General features: G+C 38.6%; 1 protein-coding gene across 6 annotated transcripts in view; it reads right to left on the bottom strand.

The window, feature by feature from the left end:
* SPG11 (SPG11 vesicle trafficking associated, spatacsin) overlaps positions 1-16,869 on the bottom strand; it is a 189,669-nt gene that overhangs the window by 77,317 nt on the left and 95,483 nt on the right. For all 6 annotated transcript variants that reach the window (XR_004536914.1, XM_033919780.1, XM_033919779.1 and 3 more), the window contains one exon: positions 10,663-10,828. Coding sequence is in view for 5 of the 6 variants with exons in the window: in XM_033919780.1 (XP_033775671.1) it covers positions 10,663-10,828 (166 nt within the window). In the remaining variant the exon portion in view is untranslated. The remainder of the gene's footprint in view (positions 1-10,662; positions 10,829-16,869) is intronic.

The following is a 16,869-nucleotide window of genomic DNA, read 5'->3' as shown; positions in this document are numbered from 1 at the left end:
AAAGAAATTGTTTTAGACAGTAATAAAAAATTACAAAAGGCAATTGAAGATGCCGCAATCCTCACTAAAAGAGTGGATATGACAGAAAATAGAATATCTATTTTAGAAGACAATTCAGAGCAACTAAATATGGATATGAGACACAGTAAAACAATATGGAAAGAGGTGGCAGAAATTAAAAGAGACCTTGAAGATAGCCGAAACCGTGAAAGAAGGAACAATTTAAGAATTATCGGAATACCGGAGGGTGTGGAAAAAAACGATCCTATAGCTTTTTTGGAACAATTTCTGCCTAAAGTGTTGCCATTAAAATTCAAGACTACATTAGAAATCGAAAGGGCACACAGGATACCATCTCAAAGGAAAAACTCTCAATCGGGTCCAAGGACTTTAATATTTAAACTCCTAAGACATCAACAAGCAATAGAAATCTGTCAACTAGCCAAAGAGAATAAAAACCTTAGATGTCAGGATGCAAAAATACACATTGTCCCTGATTTTGCGAAGGAAACGGCATCAAGAAGAAAACAATTCCTGGACTTGAGACCCCAATTAAGAGCCCTAGGGGCTAGGTTTGGGCTCCTTTACCCAGCGGTAATGAAAGTTACTATTGCTAATAAAACTCAAAATTTTTTGGACCCCAAAAAACTACAGGAATTTCTCGAACAATATGATCAGCCAATGACATCTTAAATATATTCGAAGAGTACTTTCAATTATTATAAACTTTATATAAATTCTAATATAACTACTGACTTTTGACTATTGACTTTTGATATAGAATATATTGGAAAACATCGGTTACAGATTCAAAACTTTTACTGCAACGGAAAAAAAAAAATTTGCACGAGGATGGAACTAAAATTTGAACAGCTTGGAACATTCTTAATAAGAAGCAAAAGAAAGAACATATCTCTTAAATGATCTTCATGACTCAATTCTGGAACTTTTAAGAATAATAAACTTACGTTTGGGTTCGTGGAATCGACAGAGATCCGAATGAGATGTTGACGAAGAATGATTTTTTACAAACCTGAGACTAAAGAGATTGTTGATTGGTTTAGAAATGTTGAAGGAGGAGTTTAGAAGGGAAGGGAGATGGTCCTTCAATCACGTTGAGAAACGTAAGGGTGTGTTTAAAAACAGAATACGATTGGTCAAATTGTATGATTTCCTATTAGGGGAGGTACTTCCGGTGAAGATTGCGTTCCAACTACGTTAGGAAAGAATATATGCAGGGCGATCTAATTCTAAACTACAGACTCTCCTGGCAAGATCCTTGTTTTTAATTTAGGGATTCTCTTATGCTTCATACCTATTTCTCATATAATTATTTACATTTGTTGGTCCAAGAGTACATTACTCTGATGCCTCAGAGCTGTAGTACTGTTATTTATTAGAATATTTCTTTTCTCCTGAAGTCACCTATTTAAATTTAAAAAAAAAAAAAACAACCTAGCTCTATTATAGACAGGATCTTAAATTATATCACCGAATAGAGAGTTAAAGCGTATGAATCTAAATGGTGAGAAACATCTTTTCAACTATATATATTTCAATTATATATTATTTAATTTTCATATACTGTTTTAATATGTTTAAATACATTGTAATACATTGCTTTGTATTTTAATATATTTTTATATATAATTTTTATTATGGTTTGAATCATCCAAACTATATAAGATACTTTTATAATTTTAAGAGAGACCTTGAATTTATATAGATTCCTCCGATTCCGATTCCGGATAAAGAGACAGGAAGGTTTGATAATGAGGAAATTCTAGTAGTAATTTTAGTTAAATTTGATGATAGCTTGTGGGAGTTCTTTATACCTAACCTCAATCTGCGTATCCAAGTTTTCGTATTTAATTGGGGGTGGTTGGGAGGGAAAGGGAGGGAAATATATAATGTAGGGAGGGGAGAGGGTGGGGGTGGGGACATTATAAAATATTTAGTATATTGGGAAAATTTATTTAAAAAAATCATTTACTATTTAATTTTGAGAAAATTGTACTTTAAAATTACAAATGAATCTTAAAATACTATCTTTGAATATTAATGGTCTGAATCATATGATAAAAAGGAAAAAAGCATTATTATTTTTAAAGAGGCAAGATGCGGATATATACTTTATACAAGAGACCCACCTTTCAAATATTGAATCTAGTAAACTGGAAGGAGGTTGGGTCAAACATTGTTTTTTCTCACCAGCAATAGGGAAGAAAGCGGGTGTTGCTATTCTAGTGAATAAAAAATGCTCAGCTTCATTTAAATTAAAGGCAACACATATTCATGGAAGATGGATTAATGTAGAAATGAGCATGGGAAATACTACCATGACGTTGTTTAATATATACGCCCCTAATTCGAATCAAAATGAATTTTTTAAGACTCTTCAACAACTGATTTTACCACTGGCTACTTCGAATCTAATAGTGGCTGGGGATTTCAATGCTGTTATGGATCCTTTATTGGATAAAAACCCAAGTAGATTTATGAAATCTATGGGATTAGATAATTTAGTACAATCTTGTGATTTGACAGATATTTGGCGAATACTTCATTTTGATGGACGGGAATTTTCTTTTTGTTCTCATGTTCATAATTCTTTTTCAAGAATAGATTATATTTTTACCTCAAAACATCTGGCACATCAGGTGACACAGACTGCCATTGATCCAATCATTTTATCAGATCATGGTGGAGTATGGATTGAAATTAAGATCGTAGACCAAAATACTAATAGACCTATCTGGAAGTTTGATAATACATTGCTTGCTGATCCAATATTTTGTGAAAATCTTCAAACAAAAATGAAAGATTATTTTCAAATAAATGATAAAGATGAGATCTCTAGAGAAATATTATGGGATGCTTTTAAAGCATCAATAAGAGGACAAGTAATTTCTTATTCGACTTATCTTAAAAAACAGACTAAAATACAATTTTTAAATTTAGAAAAAGAGATAAAAATTTTAGAATTAAAACTTATAGAAAAATGGAAATATTCTATTCAACAAGAATTGTTAAAACTCAAAGGCAAATATAATGAGATTTCATCAAAATTGATAAGGAAAGATTTATTTTCCCAACAAGCATTGTATTATGGTAATTCAAATAAGGCGGGAAGAATATTGGCAAATTATCTTAAAGCGAAAAAAAGGAAATCAAAAATAATTGCCATTAAAGATGAAAATGGTGCCACATTTACACAAATTGAACCTATTTTAAAACAATTCCTAAAATTTTATAAATCTCTTTATTCTTCCGAGACTTATTTAGATAAAGAAAAAGATGGTTTAGAATTTTTGAAAATGTTAGAGGGTCCAAAAGTTCCTGAACATGTAAAACGAAGTTTGGAAGAGCCAATATTACTAAAAGAATTAGGAACAGCTTTGAAATCCCTTAGAGTTGGATCCGCTCCAGGTGGTGATGGATATACGGTGGAGTTCTATAAAACATTTCAAAATTTTCTATTACCCTATTTATTAAATCTTTATCAATACCAACTTAATAAAGGTTATATTAATGGCACTATAGCAGAATCTTTAACTATTGTTTTGCCAAAGCCAAATAAAGATCCCACTTTGGTTTCAAATTACAGACCAATATCTTTAATAAATGTAGATGAAAATTATTAGCAAAAATTCTAGCTTTAAGATTGGCTAATGCTCTCCCCCATATTATAGGTATGCATCAAACAGGATTCGTTGCTCAAAGACATTCATCTCATAATACCAGATTAGCATGTTATATTTAACAAAGAAGATGAATGAGCCTACTTTTGCTATTTCTTTGGATGCAGAAAAGGCTTTTGATAGAGTAGAATGGACCTTTATGTATCAGGCAATGGAATGGTTTGGTATAGGTCCTGGATTCATACAAATGATACAAACATTGTTTAGCTCCCCTTCTGCTAGATTATATATTAATAATACGTTTTCAGAAAAATTTAATCTAAAGAGAGGAGTTAGACAAGGTTGTCCCTTGTCTCCTTTACTGTTTGATATTGTTTTAGAACCCTTAATATTAGCTATCCAACAAGTAAAGGAAATACAAGGTATACCTCACTCAGATAGAGAATATAAGGTATCTGCTTATGCAGATGATTTACTATTGTATTTGAGGAATCCAGAATCTACCATTCCATATTTACTTGAGCTGATTGAGGAATTTGGAAAGTTTTCAGGATATAAGATAAATTGGAATAAATCAGAAGTTCTTCCATTAAATGTACATTGTACAAAAGGTTTATTTGATGCATTCTCTTTAGTTTGGAAAGAGGAGGCTATTAAATATCTTGGAATTTGGATTACAAAAACAATGGATGAAACAATAAAAATTAATGAAAAATATTTATTACAAAAAGTGACAGAGATGTGTGAGCAATGGAATCCTTTGCATTTATCTTGGTGGGGAAGAATACAAATTGTTAAAATGATGATCTTACCAGTAGTTTGTTACCAAATGGGGATGATACCAGTTTACTTTCAAGAATCTTTTTATACAAAATTAAATAGGGTATTGACAAAATTTATTTGGCTTGGTAAAAATCCCAGAATTGCTTTAGTGTCGTTGCAAAGGCCAATTGTGGAGGGTGGGGTAAATTTTCCCAATTTTTATAGGTACCATCAAGCCTATATTTTACGTCAAGGTATGTATTGGATCCTCCCAGAGCCCACTGATAATATTCCAGACTGGTTCTGGTTAGAATGGAGACTTATGTTTCCCTTGCGTCTTAGTCATGTAATTAGTATCAAAATGCCAAGGGTATATAAAGAACATAGAATATTTATGGATACCTGGAAAACTTTAAGATATATAAGTAATCTAACTCCTATTCCAATAAGTAAATCAACAACTCAAACGATTTGGTTAAACCCCAAGATCAAAGTTGGCGGTTTTAAAATCATCTGGAAACATTGGATGATAGCAGGTATTCGTATTTTGGATGATGTAATAAAAAATGGTAAGTTGCTGGAGTTTTCACAATTGCAACATAAATTTGATCTTAATAAGTCACAATATTTTAGATGGTTGCAATTGAAGCAATCCATTCAGGTAGGGTTCCCTGAATGGAAAAATCTTACTAATTATCATAGTTTGGAATTCTTGTGTTTCCAGATGGATTCAATAGGTCATGAAGCCGCACAGTGGTATAAATTAATATCTGGATTAGTAAATAAAAAACCAAAAAATGGTCTTAGAGACATTTGGAGCATTGAGATAAAGCATCAAATTAATGCATCTCAATGGCCACGATTTTGGTCTTGGAGGTTAAAATGTACGGTGTCAGCATCTATGAGACAAACTTGGTTTTTTCTTCTGCATAGAGCTTTTTGGACCCCTGTTCGTTTACAAAAGATAGATAGCTCTAAGTCTAATAGATGCTGGCACTGTCATGTTGAAGTCGGGACATTAGATCATCTTTTATTCTTTTGTCCATTTATTTTATCATTCTGGAAATCAATTTGGCCTCAAATTAATAGGATGTTAGAAAATCCGGTAGCCTTGTCATATGATACTATATTATTTGGAACAACTATGAGAGCAAGAAGCCAAATTTCGTCAAGTAATAACAAACTTCTTTTTATTTTAACTGGAATAGCAATACAACAAATAACATACAACTGGAAAAAACATGACAGGTTAAATTACAATTTCTGGTGGAATTCTGTATGTCATATATACAAAATGGAACTTGCTATTGCAACACAAAAAGGATATGTGAGTAAATTTCATAAAATCTGGGGACCATTAACAGATTTTTGTAAAGAATGATTAATTTTCCCATGATTAGATTTTTGATTAGAGGGGATTAGGGTAGGAACACATTTCTGATTATTACATAATATATCAATACTTGAATGAATATATCAACATTAGAAGAAATTTGCAATAAAACTGAATTTATGTATTATTGATTGGAGGGAAGGGGATGGGGGTAGGGGATTACTATATTAAATAAGAATTATATAAATTTAGATTTCTGACATAATAATATAACTTTATATTAATTTTTCTAAAGAAATGCTAAATGTGATAATAATATATGAGTTTATCAAGTGTGTATATTCAAGTTTTTATTGAGTTTATGTAAAACACTTGTTGTAACATAAGAAAATGAATAAAGATTTATAAAACAAAGTTAGATTGCTCTAAATCTAATAGATGCTGGCATTGTAATCTCGAAGTAGGGACATTGGATCATTTAATTTTTTATTGTCCCTATATTATGATATTTTGGAACTCAATTTGGACTCAAGTTAACTGTCTTCTAGAAAACCATGTTGCGCTATCTTATGACACCGTATATTTATGAGGGAAAAAAGTCAAATTTCATCGTATAATAACAAACTTTTGTTAATCATGACAGGGGTCGCCATTCAACATATTACCAATAATTGGAAAAACTATTCTAATCTTAATTATACATTTTGGTGGAACTCTTTATGCCATATATATAAGATGGAAAGAGCAATTGCTACGCAGAAAGGGACCTATAATAATTTTAAAAAGATCTGGGGGCCATTGGAAAAATTTTGTAATGAGTAGACATCACTTTCTATGGGAGATTATATTTACACAATGGGGGGTGGTATTAGTAGTATACATTATATTTTTAATTATTAATAGTGTACTATTTGTTGAGCTTTTGTTTAAATTACTTTAAGAAGGGTGGGAGGGAGGGGATATATGTTGTTGTTCTAGATGACATGGAAATGATTTTCAAGTGTTTTATTGAAATTATAATGGATGTATTTCTGTGCACTTGTATGATTTAAAATGAATAAAGAATTTAAAAAAAAAGAAAAAAGAAAAGAAAAAGAAAACAAAACTGTGAGATAGTACATAAGATATCCCCTTCTCTATTCTCATCAGTCTGCCGAATAGCCAAACAGAACTAGAAACAGAAATAAACAATACTCCGAAAAGGAGTAACAACTAACGTACCCAAATGCTGTTGGAAAATGCAGAGGAGAGATACCAGAAGGAAAAATGTCCCCACAGCTCACCAGCTGAGCCACAGCCGCTGTTCTTTAATACTCCCCGGCCCTAGAAAAATACTAGAACCCGCAGCAAAAAACAAAACTGCTTGCGCAACAGCCCCAACAACACAACAACAGACAGGGTGGGGACCTCTACTGGTCTGGAAAAGCTAAAAGAAAGTAAATTAGCAGGTAAGAACATAATTTCTCCTTCTTTAGCACTCTCCAGACCAGTAGAGATTAATCTTTATGAATGGGACGTACCAAAGCAGTTCCCATCAGTGGCGGGACCCTCGAAGGGCCGACACCAGAACACACTCACCGAACACTGCGCCCCGATGCACCCGAACATCTACCCGGTAGTGTCTGACAAAGGAATGCAAGGAAGACCAAACCGCAGCCATACAAATGTCCACCGGAGGCACGAGCGAAGACTCAGCCTAAGAAGCCGCTGGACCCTGAGTGGAATGAACCTTGAGAAAATTCCGGAACAGGCTTCTGTCTCAGAAGATAAGCGGAAGCAATAGGCTCCTTGATCCAGAGCGCAAGAGTAGCTGTAGAAGCGCCAGCCCCCCTACAAGGACCCGCCAAAAGGACAAAGAGATGATCTGATTTCCTGATCTCCTGGGTCCGCTGCACATAAGAGCGAAGGACCCGACTGACATCTAACTCAGGCAGCTATCGTGGCTCAGAAGAGCCCTCCCGACTACCCAACACCGGGAGGACAACAGATTGATTGACATGAAAAGGAAAAACTACCTTTGGAAGAAAGGAAGGAACAGGCCTCAAGACAACCCACTCCCTAGAAAACTCTAAAAAGGGGACCCTACAAGAGAAAGCCTGTAGCCCAGAAACACGCCTAGTGGAAATAATGGCCACCAAAAAGACCGCCTTCAGAGTAAGGTCCTTCAAAGAGCAACCGCCCAACTGTGCAAAAGGTGGGCACACCAGAACAGAAAGAACCAGATTGAGATCCCAAGATGGAACAGAGGGTCACACGGGAGGCTCGAGCAACTTGGCCGCCCGCAAAAAGCGAATCACCTCAGGAATGGCTGTCAAACGCTGACCTGTCACTAACCCACGAAAGACTGACAAGGCCGCAAGCCAAACCCGGAGAGAAGACCAAGCCAAGCCATCTGGCAAGAACTCTAGGACGTTAGGCAGGGAAGCGCAAAAAAAGACCACTCCCCGTGCCTGGCACCACCCCTCAAAGAGATGCCAAACCCGCACATAAGCCCGAGAGGTAGAAAGCCTCCGGGACCCCAAGAGAGTAGAGATCACCTAATCTAAATACCCCTTCTTACCTAGGCAACCCCTTTCAAGAGCCAAGCCGTAAGACAGAAGTGAGACGGGTCGAACATGGGAATGGGACCCTGTCCAAGAATAGCAGAGGAAGGGGATCCGCTATCAGATGCCTCACCAGATCCGCCTACTACGGACGTCGAGGCCAAGCCGGAGCAACCAGAACCACAAGACCCGGATGGCAAACAAGGCTGAGAAGAACTCTGCCCACTAATGGCCATGGAGAGAACACAAACAACAGAGCATCCAGACCCTTGGCCAGACTGACCCTGCGACAACTGAAGAAGCGGGGCACTTTGGCAATGCCACTCATGGCCATCAGGGGCTGACCCCAAGCCTGCACTATCAACTGAAAGGCCACGGGGCTGAGACGTCACTCTCCGGGAGCTAAGATGCGACGACTGAGGAAGTCCGCCTGAACATTCTCCACCCCGACTAGGTGAGAGTCCGAGAGGTCCAGAAGGTGTGACTCCGCCCAAAGGAAGAGGCAAGCCGCCTCCCATGCCACCTGTGCGCTCGCGGTGCCTCCCTGATGATTGACCGAAGCCACCGCTGTGGCCTGTCCGACAGAACTCTGTCTGACTCGCCCATTAAAAAGGGAGCGGAAGGCTAACAGTGCCAGATGAAAGACACTGGGCTGCAACACATGGAACAATCAGGATGCCTCCTCCGTGGACCAGGTGCCTGGAGCTGAGCGACCTAGACACTGAGCCCCCCAACCAAGGAGACTAGCATCCATGAGAAATACCGGCAACTGCGGTAGATCCAGACTCACCCTATGAATCAGAGGAGAAGTCTGGAGCCACCAACGAAGACCGCAGCGCACCAAGCCTCGCACAGGGACAGGGACATCCAAACTGTGCTTCTGGGGCGACCACCTCTGGAGCAGAGCATACAGAAGAAGACGCATGTGGGCCCGCCTCACCACGTCCAGGGATGCCACCATCGACCCCAAGACTTGGAGGAAATCCTGCGCCCAAGGACACCGGGACGCCATAAGGAGGTGAATCTGAGATTGCAAGTTGCTTACCCGGGCCCCTGGAAGGAAGACCTTCCCCAAGGAGGAGTCGAATAGAACCCTAAGGTTCTAAATAAAAAGCGCACCACGGACGCCTCTGCGCCGGAAGACGGGAAACCCGACGTCCCACTGCCAGCGACCGTCCACTCTGGAGGATCCTAGAAGCCCACCAAAGCAGTCAGGTCCTAAATCATGCCAAAACGCTCCTGTGTTTGCAATACAGGGGAAGGTCACCTGAGGTTGCAGTCAAAATGGAGGGGCCAGACAGAGAAAATGGCGAAGTTCCCGCCAAAAATGCTCCCTCCATGGCCTGTAGCAGCTGAGAAGCCTGAACAGTCCCAGCCGCTAAAACAGGCAAGTCGGCATCAGCTGTCAAAAAAATCAGCTGAGAGGGAATCCTTTGCAACCCGACCGTCGGTGGTTCGGGGAATCCCTCCGTGGGCGGTTGGGGAAGACCGGGCTTCCCCACTGCTCCAGCCAACTCATGAGGCACCATCCGCGGGGAGCTCTGGGCGCCTGCAGCCACTGCAGACGGAGCTCCACCACCTCACCGGCCCAAACCGCTGAGTTCAGGCCGGCCGCAAGTGCCTCACGGCCGGACCAAATTGTGTCACATTCCCCTGGAGAAGGGCACAATTGCTCCATACCCGACTTAGCTAGAAACAAAGTGCCGGTTAGATGAAAAAATACAGTAAAATACAGTTATCTTAAAGGGAAGCAACCCTGCAGACCGGCACTATCTCAGGATTTATTTTTTTTTAGAACAGACTCCACAGGCTCTCAAAGCAATATGCCTTGCTTGATTTAAGGGGCAAGGCTTATTGCTGAGGCTCCTCTAAAAAAATGTGGGGAGGTGGAGGAAGTGGGGGGAGGGACCCTGCTCAAGACCTGCCAGGTTTGACACCCCCGAGGTCGGACGGACCCCCAAAAAGGGCCTTCCCAAGCTCTGTCCGGCCAAAAACAGGGACTAGAAACCCCCTAAACAAATTCCAACAGCCCTACCAAGGGAGATGGGTACAGATCACTCAACACCTGCTGGAGACTGAAGTAGACTGGTGAGAATAGAGAAGGGGATATCTTATGTACTATCTCACAGTTTTGTTTTCAGTCTCCACCTGCTGGTCATGATTGGATATATACCCATTCATAAAGATTAACCTCTACTGGTCTGGAGAGTGCTAAAGAACAGCAGATGCTCCAATTACTCTCTTTTACATACCTGCTGGTGCAATTCCCTAAATCTAGCAGGCTCTGATTGTTCTTTCTTCATTTATGAGCTTGGCCAAGGACCTTTTCTCTCTCATGCAAATGTTCTGAATCCTCTGCTCGGCATAACCTTTAAATACTCACAGCTGCTTTGGGGACTTGCTCTTTGTAAACTGCTGCACCAGGAAAGTAGCAAAGGCAAATGAAGGCCGTCCATGACGCAGGTAGTATGAGAAATCGAGCCTTTCCACTACGGCATATTTGTTCACCAGGTCGAGGCAAGAGAAATGAAGCAGGTCACTTGAGGAATCTGTAAAGTGAAGGCAGCACAGACTGAGTTTACATTCCAATCCAAAACAGAGGGGCAGAGCGGTGAGATGTGCTATAAACCAAGCAACCAAGAAAAGTGATTCCATTGGGTGGGAGCTTTCCTGAAGAGTACATATTGCCCTATGCTACTATTGCCTTATCATTCGCCTTGCTACTGTGCTCATATCCCTCAACATGTATTCAGTCCTACACGCAGTGTATAGGAATTATCTCACTGTTATCGTTCATCCTTTCAATAAGTGGTTCTGCATATCTGCTATATGTGACTTTGTAACTTTGTTACTATCCTTCCACCATGTATTTACTGAATACCCATATTGCCTTATCGGTTGTCCTGTATATTTGCTATGTGTAAATTTGTAACTTTGTTGCTATCCTTTCACTATGTATGTAAAATTCTGGGCTCTTCTGGGAGGATGGGCTAGAAAATCGACTAAATAAATAAATATGTGTATGATGATTTCCATAAAGTTAATCTTGGGATATGCTATATTCTATAGAGTTATGGATTAATATATACAGATACTATATGAATGTATGAGGATTACTGTATTAAAGAAGTCTACTGGAGTAAGCATACAGAAACATATACAAAGAAGATTTTTTGAAGAAAGAAGAAGGAGGATGATGGAGAGCAGATCTGATGATGAACAGACATTTGGATATGGTATTTATACCAAGTTGTGGGAATAATTGCATGTTGTTATCATAAGATAGATGGGAATTGATGGCCTGTAATTACTAAAAGTGTACGTGCTGGATGTACTTGGGTTTTGTTTAACTAAATGTGGGGTGAGAAATGAAAAGGAGATTTAATATAATCTTATTGTTATTTTTTTTGGAGAGAATGTTATAGATTATTCTTCGAAAAAAAAAATAGATTTATTAAGTTTTAACTATTTCTTTCTTTTAATAAGTGACTTGCATATATTGCTAATTGTGATTTGAGTAAATACTTATTGGTTTTTGGATATGGCCTGGGGGAGTTTCTCATTTACTTGATCTGATATGGGCATTTCAAAGTTAGCATTATGGAGATGGGTGGGTGGGGTGGGATGGGTTGAGGGAGGGTGGGGATGGGGAATGGGTAGGGGGTTGGGGTTAAATTTGAATTTTCAAAGTAGGGAAATTGATTATATAATAATTGCTATATGGTACTGTATATTATTTGTGATTAATCAATATAATGGGTTTTAAAATCTTTTCTTTGAATGTTAATGGCCTTAACCATCCGGTTAAAAGAAAAAAGACATTATTATATTTGAAACAGCAGAATGCGGATATTTGTGTCATTCAGGAGACTCACCTGTCTGGGGAGGAATCTATAAAGCTAATAGGTAATTGGGTGAAAGATTGTTTTTTTGCACCTGCTGTAAAGAAAAAAGCTGGAGTAGCTATCCTAGTTATTAAAAGATGTTCTGCAAAGTTTAATTGGCTGCAGATCCTCTAGGCCAGGGGTCTGCAACCTTTAAGACATAAAGAGCCACTTGGACCCGTTTTCGAAAAGAAAAAAAAAACTTGGAGCCGCAAAACCATTATAAAACAAATCTAACACTGCATATATTGTTTCTTATCTTAATGCTATATACAGGATCACTAAATTGAAAATAAAATCATTTTTCCTACCTTTGCTGTTTGGTGATTTCATGAGTATCTGGTTGCACTTTCTTCTTCTGACTGTGCATCCAATCTTTCTTCCTCCAGACCTCATTCTCTCCCCCAACTTTTTCTTTCTGTCTCCCTGTTCCGCCTTCTTTCTGTCTCCCTGTCAGCCCCCTTTCTTTCTTTCTCCGTGCCCTCCCCCAAGCCACTCGGTTTGCTGCCACCGCCATTGGGGAATAGCCCCCAAGCCACCGCCGTCCCAAGCTTTCCCTGCAGAAGCGTCGCGCTGACCAGCATTCCGCTCCCTGACGTCAATTCTGACGTAGGAGAGGAAGTTCCGGGCCAACAAGGCATTTCTCCTCATTCCATCCAGCCTGAGCCCTATCGCTCCTTGATCCAGCATTTCCCTTCTGTGTTTGTCAGAATTACCATTCCACCTATTTTCCAGCATCACCCTTCTTTGTGTCCATCTCACTATATCTTCCTTTCTTTCAGCCTCCTGTATGTTTCCTCTCCTCCAGACCTCATTCTCTCCCCCAACTTTTTCTTTCTGTCTCCCTGTTCCCCCTGGCCCACGGGACTCCCACGGGGATGCCCCCCTGACCCACGGGACTCCCAAGGGGACGCCCCCTGGCCCACGGGACTCCCACGGGGATGAAAACAGCCTACCTAAATTCTGGCGATGCAGGCATGCAGCTTACAAGTCCAGCATCGCGGCGGGAAATAGCCATGCTGAGCAGTGAGCTCAGCACGTACACAGATGAAAGCCTTGCTTGCTGATTGGTCCGGCGGCACGGCGGGGCGGGGCCGCCGGACCAATCAGCAAGCAAGGCTTTCATCTGTGTACCTGCTGAGCTCACTGCTCAGCATGGCTATTTCCCGCCGCGACCGGACTTGTAAGCTGCATGCCTGCGTGACACACTACCGGAGCCGCGGCAAAGGTGGAAAAGAGCCGCATGCGGCTCTGGAGCCGTGGGTTGCCGACCCCCGCTCTAGGCAGATGGCTGCATGTAGACATGAGTATGGGCAATAATACCATGGCGCTTATGAATGTATATGCCCCTAATTCAAATCAAATTGAGTTTTTTAAGATTCTACAACAATTAGTTTTACCACTGGCTGCTAGCAATTTGATAGTGGTGGGAGACTTTAATGCTGTAATGGATCCTTTATTGGATAAGAATCCCAGTAAGATTATGAAGTCACTGGGTTTAGATAATTTTGTAAACTCTTGTAATTTAAAAGATATATGGTGTATTCTTCATTTTAATGATCGGGAATTTTTGTTTTGTTCGCATGTTCATAAATCTTTTTCTAGAATAGATTATATTTTTGTTTCTGATCAGTTGATACAACAAGTAATGCAAGCTTCCATAGATCCAATAATTCTGTCGGATCATGGGGGTGTATGGATTGATTTAAATTTTGTTGATCAAGATAATGCTAAGCCTGTTTGGAGATTTGATAATGCATTGCTTAAGTACCCAGAATTTTGTGAAGATTTTCAATTAAAAATTGATGAGTATTTTCAAATTAACAACACTGAAGAAATCTCTAAAGAAACCTTGTGGGATGCTTTTAAGGCAACCATGAGAGGTCAAGTTATTGCATTCTCGGCATATATTAAGAAACAATTAAAAAAGCAATTTATTATTATAGAAAAAGAAATTAAAATCTTAGAATCAAAATTGATTAGAAAATGGGAATATTCTACATTGCAAGATCTTTTAAAAGCTAAATGTAAATATAATGAGATTTCTTCTAAATTGGTTAGGAAGGATATTATTTCTCAGCAGGTTTTGTATTATGGAAGCTCAAATAAGGCGGGAAGATTATTGGCAAACTATCTTAAAGCAAAAAAGAGAAAGACAAAAATAAATGCAATTAAGGATGAAAAAGGAGATATTCAGTCTCAAATTGGACCTATATTAAAACAATTTTTAAAGTTTTATAAAGACCTTTATTCTTCTGAGCCTTATTTAGATAGAGAAAAAGATGGTTTAGAATTTTTAAAATTAGTTGAGGGTCCAAAAGTTCCTGATCATATAAAAAGAAGTTTAGAAGAGCCGATATCGCTAAAAGAACTACAGACAGCATTGAAGTCTCTTAGAGTGGGGACCGCTCCAGGTGATGATGGTTTTACGGTAGAGTTCTATAAATCATTCCAAATTACCCTATTACCTTATTTATTAAATTTATATCAGAATCAACTGAATAAAGGTTGTATTTCAGGCACTATGGCAGAGTCGTTAATGATTGTTTTGCCTAAGCCAAATAGAGATCCTGTGTTGGTTTCAAATTACAGGCCTATTTATTTAATCAATGTAGATGGTAAACTTTTAGCTAAAAGTTTGGCCATGCGTTTGGCTAAGGCTCTTCCTTATATAATTGGTATGCACCAAACAGGTTTTGTTGCTCACAGACACTCTTCCAATAATACCAGACTGGCCTTTCAGATGTTATACTTAACAAAAGACATGAATGATCCGGCCTTCTCTGTGTCTTTGGATGCAGAGAAAGCTTTTGGTAGGGTAGAATGGACCTTTATGTATCAGGCCATGGAGTGGTTTGGTATTGGTTCGGGATTTATACAAATGATTAAAACCTTGTATAGCTCTCCTGTTGCTAGATTATATATTAATAATAATTTCTCAGAAGGTTTTAAATTGCAAAGGGAGATTAGACAGGGTTGTCCTTTGTCTCCTTTGCTTTTTGATATAGTACTGGAACCCTTGTTGTTAGCTATTCAACAGGTTAGGGAGATTCAAGGTATTCCACGTTCTGGAAAGGAGTATAAGGTATCTGCATATGCGGATGATATACTGCTTCATTTGAGGAATCCTGAGGCAACCATCCCATGTTTACTGGATTTGATTGAGAAATTTGGAAAATTCTCAGGATATAAAATAAATTGGTCTAAATCAGAAGTCCTTCCTCTAAATATACATTGTGTAAGAGGTTTATTTGATTCATTCCCTTTTATATGGAAGGAGGAAGGAATAAAATATTTAGGAATTTGGATAAAAAATACCCTAGATGACACAATGAAAGTGAATGAAAGACTTTTATTGCAAAAAGTAACAGAGTTATGTGAGCAATGGAATCCTTTACATTTGTCTTGGTGGGGAAGAGTCCAAACTATTAAGATGATGATTTTGCCTGTTGTTTGTTACCAATTGGGGATGATACCAGTTTTTTTCCAGGGGTCTTTTTATAAAAAATTGAATAGTATTCTTACTAAGTTTATTTGGCTGGGTAAAATTGCAAGAATTGCCTTGGTGTCTTTACAAAAGCCAATTAAGGAGGGTGGGGTAAATTTTCCAAACTTCTTTAGGTACCATCAATCCTATATTATACGCCAAGGTATGTATTGGGTCCTCTCAAAACTCATGGAAAAGCTACCAGATTGGTTATGGTTAGAATGGCAGCTCATGTTTCCCATTAGGCTTCGTCATCTTCTCAGTATTAAAATGCCTAGGATACGTAAAAACAATAGACTATTAATGGACACATGGAAAACTTTACTTTATATTAATAATTTAACATCTCTTCCAATTCAAAAATCAACGTATCAAAATATATGGCTAAACTCCAGGATCCAAATAGGCGTTTTTAAGATTGTCTGGAAGGATTGGATTAAAGCAGGTATACGAACCTTAAATGATGTCATTTCTAATGGTAAACTGCTGGATTTTTCACAGTTGCAATATAAATTTGGCCTTGATAAAAAACAAAGTTATAAATGGTTGCAACTGAAGCAGGCTATTCAGGCAGGGTTCCCTGAATGGAAATCTCTTAATAATCAATTTAGTTTAGATTTCTTATGCTTTCAGGCAGATTTTCTGGGTCACCAGGCCGCACAGTGGTATAAATTATTATCTGGCTATTCGAATAAGAAACCAAAGACTGGACTTAGAGATATTTGGAGCATTGAGATTAAGCATCAAATTAATGCATCTCAATGGCCACATATTTGGTCTTGGAGGATGAGATGTACAATGTCTGCGTCTACGAGGCAAACATGGTTTTTCCTGTTGCATAGAGCACTCTGGACCCCTGTTCGTTTACAAAAATTGGATTGCTCTAAGTCTAATAGATGCTGGCATCGTCATCTCGAGGCTGGAACTTTAGATCATTTATTGTTTCATTGTCCATTTATTAAAGCTTTTTGGCAGTCGATTTGGGATGAAATAAATTGTATGCTAGAAAATCATGTAGCATTTGTCATATGACACAATTTTATTTGGCATGTCTATGAGAGCTAAAAGCCAATTATCTGCTAATAATAATAAACTTTTAATGATTTTAACAGGAGTTGCCATTCAGCAAACAACATATAACTGGAAAGATTGCACAAGATTAAATTATTGTTTTTGGTGGAACTCAGTGTGTCACATGTATAGGATGGAAAGAGCGCTT

Source organism: Geotrypetes seraphini, chromosome 14 (assembly GCF_902459505.1).
Source record: "Geotrypetes seraphini chromosome 14, aGeoSer1.1, whole genome shotgun sequence".
In the NCBI taxonomy this organism is placed as follows: domain Eukaryota; kingdom Metazoa; phylum Chordata; class Amphibia; order Gymnophiona; family Dermophiidae; genus Geotrypetes; species Geotrypetes seraphini.
Note: the sequence above shows the minus strand (reverse complement) of the source record. Positions and strands in the feature narration are given on the sequence as shown.